Source organism: Salvelinus alpinus, chromosome 9 (genome assembly GCF_045679555.1).
Source record: "Salvelinus alpinus chromosome 9, SLU_Salpinus.1, whole genome shotgun sequence".
Taxonomy (NCBI): domain Eukaryota; kingdom Metazoa; phylum Chordata; class Actinopteri; order Salmoniformes; family Salmonidae; genus Salvelinus; species Salvelinus alpinus.
The window spans coordinates 70144835-70162082 of NC_092094.1; the positions used below are offsets into that span (position 1 = coordinate 70144835).

Genomic DNA, 17248 nt, shown 5'->3' on the forward strand with positions numbered 1-17248 from the left:
TGTAAAGCTTCTCCTACCCTCTTCGCTGTCAGGTGGCCCTTTGTGGAACTTCTTGTGTTTTTGGATGGCTGAAATCAGACAGTTGATCCACCTGCAGAGGAAGAGACAGCATTCACTCCAGGGCTTGTATTCATAAAACTATTAGGAGTACTGATCTAGATGGAAAGGTCAAATGCTTTATTATCTAAAATGCTGAGTGTGTGTGGGCGGCAGAGAGAAACAAAATGGTGCAGTTTGAGGCCAAGTGGTGTAGAGTGATGCGGTGCTGGAGATATGGGGGTGTGAGCAGGTGGGTCTAGGCAGGGGTGATGATGTGTATGTTTGAGTGCGTCTGTATGTTGTCGTTTGTACAGTTGAAGTCGGAAGTTTCCATAGACCTTAGCCAAATACATTTGGTACCTTCAGGTGTTTGTAAATTGCTCCCAAGGATGAACCAGACTTTTGGAGGTCTACAATTGTTTTTTCTGAGGTCTTGGCTGATTTCCCCATGATGTCAAGCAAAGAGGGACTGAGTTTGAAGGTAGGCCTTGAAATACATCCACAGGTACACCTCCGATTGACTGAAATTATGTCAATTAGCCTATCAGAAGCTTCTAAAGCCATGACATCATTTTCTGGAATTTTCCAAGCTGTTCAAAGGCACAGTCAACTTACTGTATGTAAACTTCTGACTGACTGGAATTGTGATACAGTGAATTATAAGTGAAATAATCTGTCTGTAAACTATTGTTGGAAAAATGACTTGTGTCATGCACAAAGTAGATGTCCTAACCGAATTGCCAAAACTATAGTTTGTTAACAAGAAATTTGTGGAGTGGTTGAAAATTGAGTTTTAATGACTACAACCAGGTGCATGTAAAACTTACGACTTCAAATGTACGTGGATGTACTGTAAGAAAAATAAATGAAGAGGAGCTTTTTAGATCATATTGAATATGAACACACAGACGGGGGGGAAGCTGATCCTAGATCGGTACTCCTACTTTGAGACACTTTATAAATACGGACGCGGGCCATCAAGCAGCAATTAGCACTCATTAGAAACGCGGAGAAAACACTGGAGGGAAGAGTTCCGAAAAAGACCACATGTTGAACGAATGACCGTGAGGCTAAGCAGGCAGGTACTGGGAAAACAGTTGTTTTTATGTAGTTATGCACTATGAACTTCCTCCAAGCAACCAACTACCCCACTGTGATCATTTCAGAAAAGAAAATTCAGCTTATGCCCACAAGTCTTTATTTTAAACTGGAACAAAAAAAAAACGGATGTAATTCTCTGCCTATTTCTGTAGTACTAACAAACCACTAGGTGGCAGCGAAGACTATTGTATTTGCTCAGAAGTCAGTACTCATACCTCGCTTTACCTTACCTGCCTGTGATCAAACCACGTGTGGTCTGAGAGATCAAGGCTCTGCTTTAAGCTTGTGTGTGTGTGCGCGAGAGAGACAGCACCAGACCGTGGCAGAGACAGGGATAACAGCGGTGTAATGTTTCAGAGCAAGACTTAGTGAGTGGGATGGAGAGATTCAATCTATTGTTGATTCTGTCACACAGCAGCGATTATAGGGGAGTGGAAGTGGTATCAAACAACCCATGCCATCATAATGTTCCTGTTTAGAATTGGCCTCTATTGAAAATAGGTGGATACCATCAGCTTTCTACAGGCTAGGCCTACTAAAAAAAAGAAACGTCCTCTCACTGTCAACTGAGTTTATTTTCAGCAAACTTAACATGTGTAAATATTTGTATGAACATCACAAAATTCAACAACTGAAACAAACTGAACAAGTTCCACAGACATGTGACTAACAGAAATTGAATAATGTGTCCCTGAACAAAAGGGGGGGGGTCAGTATCTGGTGTGGCCACCAGCTGCATTAAGTACTGCAGTGCATCTCCTCCTCATGGACTGCACCAGATTTGCCAGTTCTTGCTGTGAGATGTTACTCCACTCTTACAACAAGGCACCTGCAAGTTCCTGGACATTTCTGGGGGGAATGGCCCTAGCCCTCACCCTCGGATCCAACAGGTCCCAGACATGCTTAATGGGATTGAGAACCGGGCTCTTCGCTGGCCATGGCAGAACACTGACATTCCTGTCTTGCAGGAAATCACACACAGAATGAGCAGTATGGCTGGTGGCATTGTCATGCTGGAGGGTCATGTCAGGATGAGCCTGCAGGAAGGGTACCACATGAGGGAGGAGGAACGCACAGTGTTGAAATTGCCTGCAATGACAACAAGCTCAGTCCGATGATGCTGTGACACACTGCCCCAGACCATGACGGACCCTCCACCTCCAAATCTATCCCGCACCAGAGTACAGGCCTCGATGTGACGTTCATTCCTTCGACGTTAAATGCGAATCCGACCATCACCCCTGGTGAGACAAAACTGCGACTCATCAGTGAAGAGCACTTTTTGTGCTCGCATAGGCGACGTTGTTGCCAGTGATGTCTTGTGAGGACCTGTCTAACAACAGGCCTACAAGCCCTCAGTCCAGCCTCTCAGCCTATTGCGGACAGTCTGAGCACTGATGGAGGGATTGTGCATTCCTGGTGTAACTCGGGCAGTTGTTGTTGTTGCCATCCTGTACCTGTCCCGCAGGTGTGATGTTCGGATATACTGATCCTGTGCAGGTGCTGTTACACGTGGTCTGCCACTGCGAGGATGATCAGCTGTCCATCCTGTCTCCCTGTAGCGCCGTCTTAGGCGTCTTACAGTATGGACATTTCCATTCATTGCCCTGGCCACATCTGCAGTCCTCATGCCTCCTTGCAGCATGCCTAAGGCACATTCACGCAGATGAGCAGGTCATCTTTCCTGGGCATTTTTCTTTTTGTGTTTTTTAGAGTCAGTAGAAAGGCCTCTTTAGTGTCCTAAGTTTTCATAACTGTGACCTTAATTGCCTACGTCTGTAAGCTGTTAGTGTCTTAATGACCGTTCCACAGGTGTATATTCATTAATTGTTTATGGTTCATTGAACAAGCATGGGAAACAGTGTTAAAACCCTTTACAATAAAGATCTGTGAAGTTATTTGGATTTTTACGAATTATCTTTGAAAGACAGGGCCCTGAAAAAGCGATGTTTCTTTTTTTGAATTATACTCAACAAATAAAAGGTACTTATTCATATTTGATTATTTCTCCTTTTATTTAGAACCTTTGTGCAAATTTTCAATTAAGCATTTTAACAAAATATAAATGTATGAAATCTTTAAAAGGTAAATAGAAACACTTCAACTACAGTTGCAAACAAAATAAATATAGGCCTAAAATATAAATATATTTTTGGGTGCTTGCCTGTTTTGCATGTTATTTTGGTATTAATATGTGTCACATATCAATTTGCATATGGTACCTTGGGTCGAATGTTAGCACCAACTCAAGAAACCCCCGTTTCTCGACCGTGTAAATTGGGGCCATGTCTTTGCAGATGTAAGTTGTAATGGCAGCTGTTATCTCCTTCCAACTTCGTGATTCTTTGCCATATGGCGTGCCGTGGGCAAAAGCCTCTTGCAACGTCTGAGTCGGGGGTTTGTTTTGAGCACTCGGTTTTACTTTTTTGGGTCTCATCCGTAGACTCCCCGTACTGTTCCACATGATTCTTGCGTAAGTGGAAACTAGATTTGTGGTGTTTGAGCCTGTTGTCGGGACCGGCCTGCGGCATATTTTGCAGAGGGCGGTTTTCTGGTCCGTGTCAGACTTTTCATACCCAAACCACGTCCATGCGGCTGAAGTAGCCCCTATTTTACGTACGAGCTCAGTGTCTCCGTGATCTGTGTCACGTTCTCTCTCCTCCATGTTTGTTTGTGTTGCAAAGAACGCAAAGAGCCGTCCAATTGACGAAACATATTGCCGTAAAGAGTGTGACTTGCGACACAACGAAATAAACGATAGAGCATAATATGAAACAATAGACGTTTTTCTATCGTTACACGATATATATCATCATATCGCCCAGCCCTATTTCCTAATATAAAGCACATTGCTTTGCTTTACAACAGTAGTATAGCCTACCTGGCTGGCATGAAAATTAATAATGGGTAAGCGTCCTCCATTCGCTATTTAAGTACATAGATGACATGTATTTTCTTCCCCATGCCCCTGTTCCTAGACAGGTGCATGATAATGGTCCATTCTAAATCAAAACTAATATCACACATACAGTACCAGTCAGAAGTTTGGACACACCTACTCATTTAAGGATTTTTCTTTATTTGTACTATTTTCTACATTATAGAATAATAGTGAAGACATCAAAACTATGAAATAACACATACGGAATCATGTAGTAACCAAAAAAGTGTTAAACAAAATGTTTGGATTCTTCAAAGTAGCGACCCTTTGCCTTGATGACAGCTTTGCACACTCATGGCATTCTCTCAACCAGCTTCACCTGTATTGCTTTTCCAACAAGCTTGAAGGAGTTCCCACATATGCTGAGTACTTGTTGTGTAAGGGCTATTTGACCAAGGAGAGTGATGGATGACTGCATCAGATGACCTGGCCCCCACAATCACCTGACTTCAACCCAATTGAGATGGTTTGGGATGAGTTGGACCGCGGAGTGAAGGAAAAGCAGCCAACAAGTACTCAGCATATGTGGGAACTCCTTCAAGACTGTTGGAAGGCTGCAGTCAGCTTGTGCAATACGTTAAGAGATAAAGCATTTCACCGGTCACATTTTTTATTATAAAACTTACCTGTAGTCCCCAGTCACGTTCACAAGCACACAATGACAAGAGACCGGAGCCTTAAGTCACTCACTGTTCTGCAGCACGCACCAGGTGATCTAGCTACAGTATGGAATTGACAGGTAAATGTTTGCCAGCTAGATATCTTATACAGTGAGCTCCAAAAGTATTGGGACAGTGACATTTTTAGTTTTTGCTCTGTACTCTAGCACTTTGGATTTGAAATGATACAATGACTACGATGTTAAAGTGAAGCTTTAGCCTGTCAGCTTTCATTTTGGGGTATTTTCAACCATATGGTGTGAACCATTTAGAAATTACAGCACTTTTTGTACCTAGTCCCCCCCCCCCCCCCATTTTAGTAGACCAAAATTATTGGGACAAATACACTTATGTTTATTAAAGTAGTAAAAAGTTAAATATTTGGTCCCATATTCTTAGCATGCAATGATTACATCAAGCTTGTGACTCTACAAACTTGTTGGATGCATTTTATGTTTGTTTTGGTTGTGTTTCAGATTATTTTGTGCCCAATAGAAATTAAATGGTAATTAATGTATTGTGTAATTTTGGAGTCACTTTTATTGTAAATAAGAATAGAATATATGTTTCTAAATGCACATTAATGTGGATGCTAGAATAATTACAGATAATCCTCAATGAACCGTGAATAATGTGTGAGAAAGTTAAGGACACACAAAAATCATACCCCCGTCCCCGAAGAATGCTAACCTCCACCGTTATTGAAATGGTGAGAAGTTAGCATGTCTTCGGGGTATGATATTTGTGCGTCTGTAACACCCGACGTGGATGAAAATACCTTCAAATTAAAGCTGTCAGTCTGTACTTTAACGTCATCGTATCATTTCAAATTCACAGTGCTGGAGTACAGAGCCAAAACAACAAACAAATGTGTCACTGTCCCAATACTTTTGGAGCTCACAGAAATGTCCTAAATGCTCTGCAGTTGTGCATTTGGTTTGCTAATTTAGTAGCTAGTTATCTAGCTAGCTAAGTGGTTAGCTTCTCGCAAAATCAAGCTTATTAGTAAGAGCAGAGAATCCCTTCCTGGATCAAGAGCCTTGCTGTCTAATATATGTTTTGTGCGCGAGGCAAACTGTGAGTAGCATTTTCGAGTTACTTTTATAACTTTATGAGTTGGGAAATAATTGATGTCAGAGACTGTATAAAATGTTTGCATGCGCTCATGAGCATTTAAGCTAGCATTTGCTATGGTTTTTCCCATGAACTTGTTAGCATGGGGGGGCTGCATCATTCGTGGGCGACGGTGTGTTTACTGTTGCCTTGTTTTTCCTAAAGAATTAATACTCTCGCAAGCAATCGAATACTAGCATCCGTTTCGATATTCGAATTAATCGTGCCCATCCCTAGTGTGTATGTGCGCACGTGTGTGTGTGTGTGTATTAGCACACTGTGTGTGTGTTCATAATCTGTCACTTACTTGGTCATGTCATTGACGTTCTCGGCGGCGAAGAAGAAAGTCTGGAAGCGCTGGTGGCACATTTGGAAGACACTGGGAGAAGGAGAGCGAGAGGTAGAGAAACAGAGGGAGAGAGCGAGAGAAATTATAATTAAGTTACGGGTCCACAGCCTCAGAGGATCTAGATACTTTTTCTAACCTCTCTGGATTACAACCAAATTATGATGAGTGTACTATATTACGTATTGGATCGCCCCCTAAAAAATGTTTTACATTACCATGTTGCTTACCAATAAAATGGTCTGACGGTGATGTGGACATACTCGGTATTCATAACTTGAAATAAAAATAATAAGTTCACTACAATACATTTTTATCGAAAATCTGCAAAAATAGACAAGATCTTGCTACCATGGAAAGGAACATACTTGTGGAAAAATCACCCTGATTAACTCTTTAGTCATATCCCAGTTTACCTATTTGCTTATGGCCTTGCCTACACCTAGCAAAATGTTTTTTTAAATTATATGAGCAAAAAATATTCTATTTTATTTGGAATGGAAAACCAGACAAAATTGAAGAGGCCTATTTATATCATTTATATGAATTTGGAGGGTAGAAATGATTAAATATTAAAACATTAGACCTCTCACTAAAGGCGTCAGTCATTCGAAAGTCATACTTAAAGCCAAACTGGTTCTCTAGCAAATTAGTAAGAATGTCTCACCCCTTGTTCAAGAATGGTCTTTTCCCTTTATTCAGATTACAACATCTCACTTTCGGTTATTTGAAAATGAAATCATCTCCAAAATATCCCAGTTTTTAAAGACAAGACATAGAAAGTTGGTTGTATTTCAGTTTAATTTAATTTATGAGCCGATACACAAAACAACGTCGGATTCAAAACTTATAATTTTCCAATTTATATTATGATACATAATTCTTGCAACCAATAGAACGGTATATACAGTGCATTCGAAAAGTATTCAGACCCCTTGACTTTTTCCACATTTTGTTATGTTACATCCTTATTCTAAAATGGATTCAATAGTTTATTCCCTTCATTAATCTACACACAATACCCCATAATGACAAAGTAAAAACAGGTTTAGAATTTTTTGCAAATTTACAAAAAAAGAAAAACAGAAATATCACATTTACATAAGTATTCAGACCCTTTACTCAGTACAGTACTTTGTTGAAGCACCTTTGGCAGTGATTACAGCCTTGAGTTTTCTTGGGTATGACGCTACAAGCTTGGCACACCTGTATTTGGGGAGTTTCTCCCATTCTTCTCTGCAGATTCTCTCAATCTGTCAGGTTGGATGGGGAGCATCGCTGCACAGCTATTTTCAGGTCTCTCCAGAAATGTTAAAATCGGGTTCAAGTCCGGGCTCTGGCTGGGCCACTCAAGGACATTCAGAGACTTGTCCCGAAGCAATTCCTGCGTTGTCTTGGCTGTCTGCTTAGGGTCATTGTCCTGTTGGAAGGTGAACCTTCGCCACAGTCTGAGGTCCTGATCACTCTGGAGCAGGTTTTCATCAAGGATCTCTTAACTTTGCTCCATTCATCTTTCCCTCAATCCTGACTAGTCTCCCTGCCGCTGAAAAACATCCCCATAGCATGATGCTGCCACTACTATGCTTCACCGTAGGAATGGTGCCAGGTTTCCTCCAGACGTGACGATTGGCATTCAGGCCAAAGAGTTCCATTTTGGTTTCATCAGACCAGAGAATCTTCTTTCACATGGTCTGGGAGACCTTTAGGTGCCATTTGGCAAACTCCAAGCGGGCTGTCATGTGCCTTTTACTGAGGAGTGTCTTCTGTCTGGCTACTCTACCATAAAGGCCTGATTGGTGTAGTGCTGCAGAGATGGTTGTTCTTCTGAAAGTTTCTCCCATCTCCACAGAGGAACTCTGGAGCTGTCAGCGTGACCATCAGGTTCTGTCTCTGAGCTCTACGGAGAATTCCTTCGACCTCATGGCTTGGTTTTATCTCTGACATGCACTGTCAACTGTGGGACCTTTTCAAATCATGTCCAATCAATTGAATTTACCATAGGTGGACTACAATCAAGTTGTAGAAACATATCAAGGATGAGCAATGGAAACAGGACACACCTGAGCTCAAATTTCAAGTCTCATAGCAAATGGTCTGAATACTTATGTAAATAAGGTATTTCTGTTTTTTAATACATTTGCAAAAATTTTCAAAAAATCTCTTTTCACTTTGTCATTATGGGGTATTGTGTGTAGATTGATGAGGATTAGAATACGGCTGTAACGCAACAAAATGTGGAAAAAGAGAAGGGGTCTGACTACTTTCCATATGCACGGTATATGGGAGATACAACCATCCTAGCTCTGCAGATTTTTCTGCGACGAGACAACCATTCGATAATTTGTTTAGGGTTAGGGTTACTGCTGGGTGATTTGAAAAGTTTTAGTCAATTGATCAATAATATAAACATTTTTGCTAAAAGCATTATCTTTAAATTTACTATATGTAGAAACTACGAGACTAGAAAAAGGCTCAGAACTTTTGTGAAACATCACAGCACATTTGAAAAATATGTGGAAAATAGACATCAAAACTGGATGGTCTTCAGAAATAGATGGGATGGGATGGGTTGAGGGTAAGTGAAGGATGGCATAAAAATACATTTTAAAAAGGTAACTATTGTAAAATATATTGTGTCCGTAAAATATACATAGGCTTCTACTTCCAGGTTATACATACTAAGTGCTGTTGTCCATTAGTTTACTCCAATTAGGGGAGGGGTGGTAGGTTTAGGGGAACATAAAAGGAAAATATATTGGAAAATAAAATATGTATAATGCATCTAAATACATGTACAATGTATTTACAAAAAATATAAATGGGGGATTGGAAATTATACAGACAATTACATTGATGGAAGCTACAATATATCTGCAATATTAAAGCTGATGTAACGGCAGTCTATTTCGTCCTCCTCATCGGACGAGGAGAGGCGAGAAGGATCGGAGGACCAATTTGCAGAGTGGTAAGTTTCCATGATATTTAATGTACACGAAAACAATACACGATACAAAATAACAAACGAACATACAGTAACAGTCCCGTGTGGCACAAACACTGACACAGGAAACAAACACCCACAAACCAAAACGTGAAACCCCAGCTGCCTAAATATGATTCTCAATCAGGGACAACGATTGACAGCTGCCTCTGATTGAGAATCATACCAGGCCGAACTCAAAATCCCAACATAGAAAACACACATAGACAACCCACCCCAACACACGCCCTGACCATACTAAATAAATACAAAAACAAGGGAAATAAGGTCAGGAACGTGACAGCTGATCTACCCCCCAAAGAAAAATATGAATTTTGATTGAATATGAATATGATTTTGAGGCTGATTCCCTGACCTGTCAATGTTTTTAATTTGCTGTTTTTGATTTTGTTATACTCTTGTGAATGCAATGGTTTTTACTAGATTACTTGTAGTTTTTCATGTTGTCTGTCTGTAATTTTTGTAATGACTTGGTGCTGCCTATCTTGGCCAGGACGCTCTTGAAAAAGAGATTTTAAATCTCAATGAGCCCTTCCTGGTTAAATAAAGGTTAAATAAATAAAATAAAAGTTATGACTACGCTAGCTACCCCTAAGTTAGCTAGCTAGCTACCCCTACAATAAGAGATGGGGGATGTTACTACTTATTCCCACTTTGACAGAATGGTATTAGTAAGAAGGTCTGCTAAATTGATTCCCTTTACCTTCGGTAGATATGACATTTCAGTGTTTGCCTCTGACCAACATTTTTAGAGGCCCTACTCTTTGCTGCAGAGACAAAGTGTAGCTGTTTTAAAGCTAATGTGCTGCAATTCTCCAATTTTGCCATGGCTTATGCCATGTTCTTATGCTATCCGAGTGACTCAAACATAACAAAATCAATGTGTGCCCCATGACATGACATTTTTGATTCTCCCGGACTATCTAAGTTTATTTTGGTGATTGTTAGTTTCAAAGATGATCTTTAAAAAGATATGTGGCTCCATTATCTTTACTACATACTTTATATCTGGTTTTAATTGCTTATACACTGAAAAAGTTACCATTCAGAACATTATTTTCAACAAAATAATAATATATTTTTATTTTATTTTTTGGAGTAGCGGCAGCTAAATGAATATAGGGGAAATACTGCACTCTTGGAAACGTATATAGCAGTTCCCTTTTTTGCTGATGTACATTACAATGGGCTTGCATTGCAATCTAATAATATAAGGGTTAAGTCCAAATCTGGTTTAAAATAATATTCAAAATATTTAATTTGCGGCTGTCTGGAGTGTCAGATGGATGGGACTTTCAAATTTAGGATGATTCCATTGCGCCTGATTTCATACACCCAGATGGGACTCCAGTAGGTCAGGTACCATCAAACAGTGAATCCTACATGTTATTTTTATTTAACTAGGCAAGTCAGTTAAGAACAAATTATTATTTACAATGAAAGCCTTGGAACAGTGGGTTAACTGCCTGGTTCAGGGGCAGAACGACAGATTTTTACCTCATCAGCTCGGAGATTCGATCTAGCAACCTTTCGGTTACTGGCCCAACGCTCTAACCACTAGGCTACCTGCCGCACCTAAATAACTTGTCTTATCACACTAGACACTCCATCCGACATGAATACTCACTACTTCCTCTTGTGTTCTCCTGCACCCTCTATGTTGTAGCTGGAGATCTTAACCAGGCCCTCCGCTTTCTCCTCCTGACGATTACAAAGAAAGAAATAGGTTAATCAAACACAACTACTGCAGCCATGATAGCCTGGTCACTCCACAATGAACCCTATGAGTGTTCAGTCCACTTTAACCAGGAAACATATTTTCTAACATATTTTGCGCATTGGCAATTTTGATAAGGACTGCCTCCTAAGAGGCAATGCTTATCACAATTACCAGGCATAAAATACATACAGATAATGCCAAATCACATTGCACAGTGTAAACCTGTTGAGCTAGATAAAACAGAACCGTTTGCAACCACAACCAAATGCAATAATACCATCAGTCATCTGTCATAGTGATAAATGCAACTATCTGAGCCATGTTATTATTGGGCCTCCATCACATTATGTGCATAAACCTGCCAATGAGATACAGTGTATAATATGATATAATAGCACATTGTCTATTATCTGCTGTAGCCTGTCCAAGGACTTCAGATGAAAATTAACGTTTATGGCTAACACAAGCACTTTTACTGTACATTGACGTGAGGCGTAGAATGCCGATTCATGTGCATTGTCTCTGTCAACGCAATAAGATGAACGAACTTATACGACGGTGTTCACTTGGGGTATGTTCAGTGAAGTGAAACCTTTCCATAGAAATGTTATGAATAAAGCTGCCACGACTCAACATATTCTTCATGACAGACAATCCTACCTATTCTACACAATACCATACAATCTACACAATTCTGTATGCACCCTCCTGAACAATTATCAAGTCCTGGAATATTAAAGCACCTTACATGATTGTGTAGGTTTGTGTATAAGTGTTTTCTTCCCCTGACCCTTTTTGAGGGGGGATGAGTGGGGAGTTGGGGGGGGCTCAACTGGGTTAGCACTGGTAACATAGTTCTAACTAATAAAACAGTTAATACATTCAATTAAACAGTTAATAGAACAGTTCATATTTATAACAAATGAAACAAAGGACCTCACCTGCTGACTGGTGTACCAATAGAGAGAGGGGCCCTTGAGGACGAACCAGAAGCGCTGCCACTTCTGGGTCATGAACACACTGCTCTCCTTCCTCTTCTTCCACAGCCAGCCGTCACACTCAGGCCGACTCAGCTCACGGCACGACACACGCCGCCTGCTCATCGCTTTACGTGTTCCTGGGTGGGGGGTGGGGGGTGGTGTGTGTGTGTGTGTGGGGTGGGGGTTAAACGGGAGAGGGTGTCAAAGTTATGGTAACACAAAGTACCTGCTGCGAAAATAAGTACAGTACAGGTAAAGTACTCTAAATAAATAAGGAAAACTGATTTTTAAAACCCAAACTTACCTTTTGTAGACCCCATTTCTTGTTCTTTATCCTCCTAAAATTAAAACAGCAGAGAACTTGTCCTCAATTCAGTCTAAAAAAAACGTAATTGTCTATCCAACTGGTCTTTCCAAAAAGCTCAAATGTAACCCATTAAAACATCACATGTAGAGAGCGACTACAGAAACTAACCTCATCGCCATCATAACCACCACCAAAAAATGGAGTGTGTGTCTCTCTCTCACCATGTGTCCGCCCATCTCAGGACAGGAACTGATGGAACTGATGCTCGCTCTGCCTAGTTCTATTACCCGGGGGGACGGACTTCTGGAGGGTGCAGAGCCCTTTCCGTTCGGCCCGGGGCTGAACCTGGACCCCTCCAAACCCTCGGCTTCTCCTAGGACACACACATGCACACACAGGTGAGAACCCTTTTTATACAACAACACAGCACAATTATGATCACTACTAACAGCAACAACTAACATTCTGTCCCCAACAGTCTAACTTTAGCTGGAATTTAGTGTCATGTTCAGTAGCAAAAATATTTTGAAAAGTTTTCAAAAAGGACAAATTCCTCCTTTTATTGGCTTAATTCTTCAATGTTCTTCCCTGTTTTTCTCTTCTTTTTTTTTGTTACCAACTGGTTTTGGATGCCGAGAGTAACTGAACAGGGCCCTGGTAGGCTATCTACTGAAACATGTTATGGCGATAAGCGGTGTCGTCTGATAACCACTTCAAACTGTACTTATTTCTGATACTTACTTGAACGATAAATAGTGACGCTTGTTCAAATGACAAAAGGAATCAATAAAAGTAACTATTATTACCATTTACTGTAATGCCAGTTCGGCTATTCCTTCTAAAGCTTATCATGTTGGCCTATGTGCCCCGGCACAAGTTCAACCAGATCGTCACTGTCTGGCCAAGTTGCAAAGGCGGATGCCCAGGCTAGTTGTTCTACAATTTCTCTTCTGTAAATTGGATATTAAACCTAACCCTAAACTTAACTACACTGCTAATCGTATGCCTAACCTTAAATATAGACCAAAAAGCTACATTTTGTTTTCGTAAATGTTTACAATTTAGCCAACTTTGACCTTTCAGCATCAAGTGGGAACCCTTCTACCATTTATGGTCATGTCTATGGTTCCGACCTGATGACAGGTATGAGATGTCCCCCTGGGATCCCCTGGGACATAAGTTGTATGTCAGGCTGCCGTCCAATCCCCTGTCGCTGGACAGCTCCGACTTCTCCTGGCCCATGGGCTGGATATCCACTGGCCCTTGAACTGCAGCCCTACATACAGGTAGAGGGGTCACACTTTACCACACTCACACTATCCATCCACAACACTATGTCAGCCCTGCACACCACACATGGGATGGAGGGGAAGAGGGAGCTCACTTAGTCACACTAACACCAAAGATGGTTTAGAATGAAGATATGTAGAAACGGCTTCTAATAGAAATTCAACATTGCGCATGTAGTTGATGTCATGGCGACTAAGCTCATGCGCAGAAACACATCCTCGGGTGTAATGGTCGAACTGCGCATGTGCAGGCCATCGAATCAAAAGGCACTCCTTTCGATATGAAATTGTTCTTGACGAAAAATGAAAACGTGTCAGTTTGTCACTTCCACGAGGTTGGCGTAGTAACATGTTCAGCTACTTGGCACAACCTATATTCGAGCCTTTAGATTGAGAAAATTAACAACTTAAGAAAGAATGTTTCACTTCTCAAACCCCAATCTGGTCTGCAGAATCGGCTTCGCAAGCTTTCCCGGAAGTCATGGGATGTTGGGCCTCTGGGTTTAGAAACTCACACACGCACCGCACCACACGCACACAAAAGAGTGGGAGGGGCCAAAAACTATAGCATTGATATAGAACCCTGAAGCAGGAAATACAAATGCAACACATGAAGTTAGGGTATTTTTTCGAGGTGGTGAATATGAACTAATATCAATGTAAGACCATTGTGGAGGTTATGAAAGCAACTGACAAACTTTCATTTTAAGGTAAACTTCCCCTTTAATAAAGTGCCATTAAATTTGGATATATCATTTCAACAAAAACTCATCAGTCGTCAGAATTCATCTACACTCCCATAGGAAATCAGTAGCACAGGACACAACATAAATGTATTGCTCTAACGCAACAGGCCTTTGTTGGTTTCCAGTATTCTGTGGGTGGGCAAATATTAAATGGTCTTTGACACAGTCTTTGACACAGTCTTTGACAGCCTTAATAGCATTTGCAACATGACCTCAGCCATTGGTCTATTACAGAATCATGCTGCCTGTTGCCGACACGTCAGACAAAAAATATGTTCAAATGGTTGTGTAAAATGGAGTATTTCAGCACTATATATACATACACACAGAAGAAGTACTGAAGCATTCATGTCTGGTGTGTGTGTACTCACCTGAATGACAGGGACCTGACTGAGGTTGCTACTCTCTCAAATAGGGAGTGTTTCTGGTTGCCCTCTTCTTCTTCCTCCTCCTCCTCCTCTTCTTCCTCTTTCTGAAAACCAGCCAGCAGAAAATGTGAACCCCCCCCCACCCACTTCAGATGAAGAGATAGGGTGTGAAGTTGTGAACTCTGCTCAGTTCCTTTTAATACGGTGTGTGTGTGCGTGAGCTGAGCCACAGTGCGCCATGTGGACCGAGCCCACAGGACAAATGTCAGCTTTTATCATCCACATAAACTCCTAGTCTTCAGCCTCCACTCACACACAAGCAACGCGCCTGCCCCGCCCACCTGAGGATCTGTCTTTTTCAGCCATATATTTCCTGTGTTTGAGGGGTGCAAAATCCACTTCTCATTTACATCTCGCTGGATTAATTGATTTTATTTTACTCCTGCGACCTTTTCACACTTTACGACCGTGGAAATGTTTGTAATGACCTGTCAAACACACCCCGGTAATGGCTGAAATGGGCTCAATGGAATACACTGTCTTTCCGTTGCATCTATAAGAATGCTAAAGCTTCATCGGGGACTTAGTGCACTGTCTCGAGACACATCACAAGAAAGACAAGAAAGAGAACTATTTTGATGGGTGTACAGTGTGGATTAGAATTTTGAAATGTTCATTAATTAGATGCGCTGAAATGAAAGCAACATCCGAAAATGAACACTCGGATTACGGTGATATTACGTCTGATCTCGCAAACAATGTAAAGTATGTTCCGATAGGTATAATCTAGAGCCAAGCGTGTTGATTTTTAATCCAATGGTATTGTGCTATTGACACATTTGTTAAATTATGCAAGAGAATGTGACAACACTAATTAATGAGGGAGTCTAGACAGCACAGCTGAGTGCAGGTAGGGTAGAGAGAACAAGTTGTCGGTGGTTACAGCCCTGCTCCACCCCTTTATGTTAATATTCATATATGCAAATACACCAGGTGCGTTTTATGCAAATTAGGTACATATACCTTTATTTTAACACAATATATATAAAAAAAAGAATAATAATACCTGATATAGTAAGAAAATCTATATAGGAGTGCATTCTAAGATAATTTTTTATTTTATTTTACATTTGACAAATTGAATACCTGAATTCCATTATTTGTCCATGCCAGTAAAATGTTTTATGTGCTTATAATTATTATTGGATTATAAAAATTATATGTTTGGAGTATCGCACACACACACATAGGCCCTGAGCAAGCGTCAATAAACACGACTGACTGACATGGCTCACTGTCTCAGTGTTCAGACTACAGCACAGGCTGGCTTTAACACGTTGAGTCATGTCACGAGAGGTGGCGGAGTAGTCAGCTGTGTGTGCATGATAGAAGAGTGTGTATGAGAGGGAAAAAAAGTGTGTGTGTGTGCACTTGTCCGTGATTTGTTTTTCTGTATAGACAGAGACAAGACAGTCGGCAGGGTGAGAGCATGAAGGCGGGGATAACAAACAGTTAAACCCAAGTGACCAGAGGTTATCCAGAGGGAATCTGCTCTATGAAAGCCTACAGGTCTAAATGGATGTGTTTCCTTGGTTGAGTATGTGCTGGTGCTGGTGGGTGGGTGGGTGTGTGTACATGCCTGAGTGTAAACGTGTGTGTGTGCATCCTCGTGAATGTGTGTGAATGTATGTATGTATGTAATGTATGCTTCCCACTGAACTCCAGCAGCCTACCTGTGGCGAGGGGGGCTGTTGGGCTGTCTCTTTGCTTCTCAGTGACACAGGGACCTTCTTGAGGACCAGCGTCACCCCACCGGGGTTCTCCTTCAGTTTCTTCACTAGGTTCTTCCTGCTCCAGCCAACCTGACAATGCAGAGCACCATGGGAGTTGGAGTTCATATAAAGTTGTGCTTGGCTAGGCCAGACTTGTTACTTGGAACCACACAAGCACACAAAATACTCACCACAATCTGGTCATTGACTTGGATCACCTCGTCCCCAGCCAGTATCTTCTCACAGATCTCAGCGGGTGACTGAAATACACAAGCCAATAATTAAAACACACAAACACACATTACTATAGATGTATGACAGATGTAACATTATGGCCGGGATTTGACGTCTGACCTTAATTGGTTTAAAAGAGTAATCAAATCAAATCTTTTTTGGTCACATGCTTCGTAAACAGCAGCGAAATGCTTACTTAGACTTTTAACCTCTGACCCTGAGTGGGCTTGTGTACTAAATCATGCATACTGTACGTGCACAAGTGCATGCACTGTGTATGCATTCTAGAGAGAACAGCACATGCACACTGAGTGCTTCAGATAGACTCCAGTAGCAGTAGCCAGGGGAGTCAGTCTATATTCTGATCATGACATCATGGAAAAACACATGTCTATCCCAGGCTGTCCCAGAGAAGAGACCATCCTGTACTAAAGCTTGGTTCCCTCGATCCTTTCCCTGGCAAGCCTTCATCTAACTGTGAGAGTAATAAAATAGCCAAGCCCCCAACCTATTTATTGATTTTATTTAACTAGGCAAGTCGGTTAAGAACAAATTCTTATTTTCAATGACAGCCTAGGAACAGTGGGTTAAACTGCCTTGTTCAGGGGCAGAACGACAGATTTTTCTTTACA

General features: G+C 41.2%; 1 protein-coding gene across 2 annotated transcripts in view; it reads right to left on the reverse strand.

The window, feature by feature from the left end:
- LOC139530547 (connector enhancer of kinase suppressor of ras 1-like) overlaps positions 1–17248 on the reverse strand; it is a 78324-nt gene that overhangs the window by 14255 nt on the left and 46821 nt on the right. For both annotated transcript variants that reach the window (XM_071327057.1, XM_071327056.1), the window contains 10 exons: positions 16574–16642; positions 16344–16472; positions 14614–14714; positions 13341–13483; positions 12429–12580; positions 12205–12238; positions 11862–12037; positions 10828–10901; positions 6161–6232; positions 18–91 (listed from right to left, as the gene is read on the reverse strand). In XM_071327057.1, the coding sequence (XP_071183158.1) occupies positions 18–91; positions 6161–6232; positions 10828–10901; positions 11862–12037; positions 12205–12238; positions 12429–12580; positions 13341–13483; positions 14614–14714; positions 16344–16472; positions 16574–16642 (1024 nt within the window). The remainder of the gene's footprint in view (positions 1–17; positions 92–6160; positions 6233–10827; positions 10902–11861; positions 12038–12204; positions 12239–12428; positions 12581–13340; positions 13484–14613; positions 14715–16343; positions 16473–16573; positions 16643–17248) is intronic.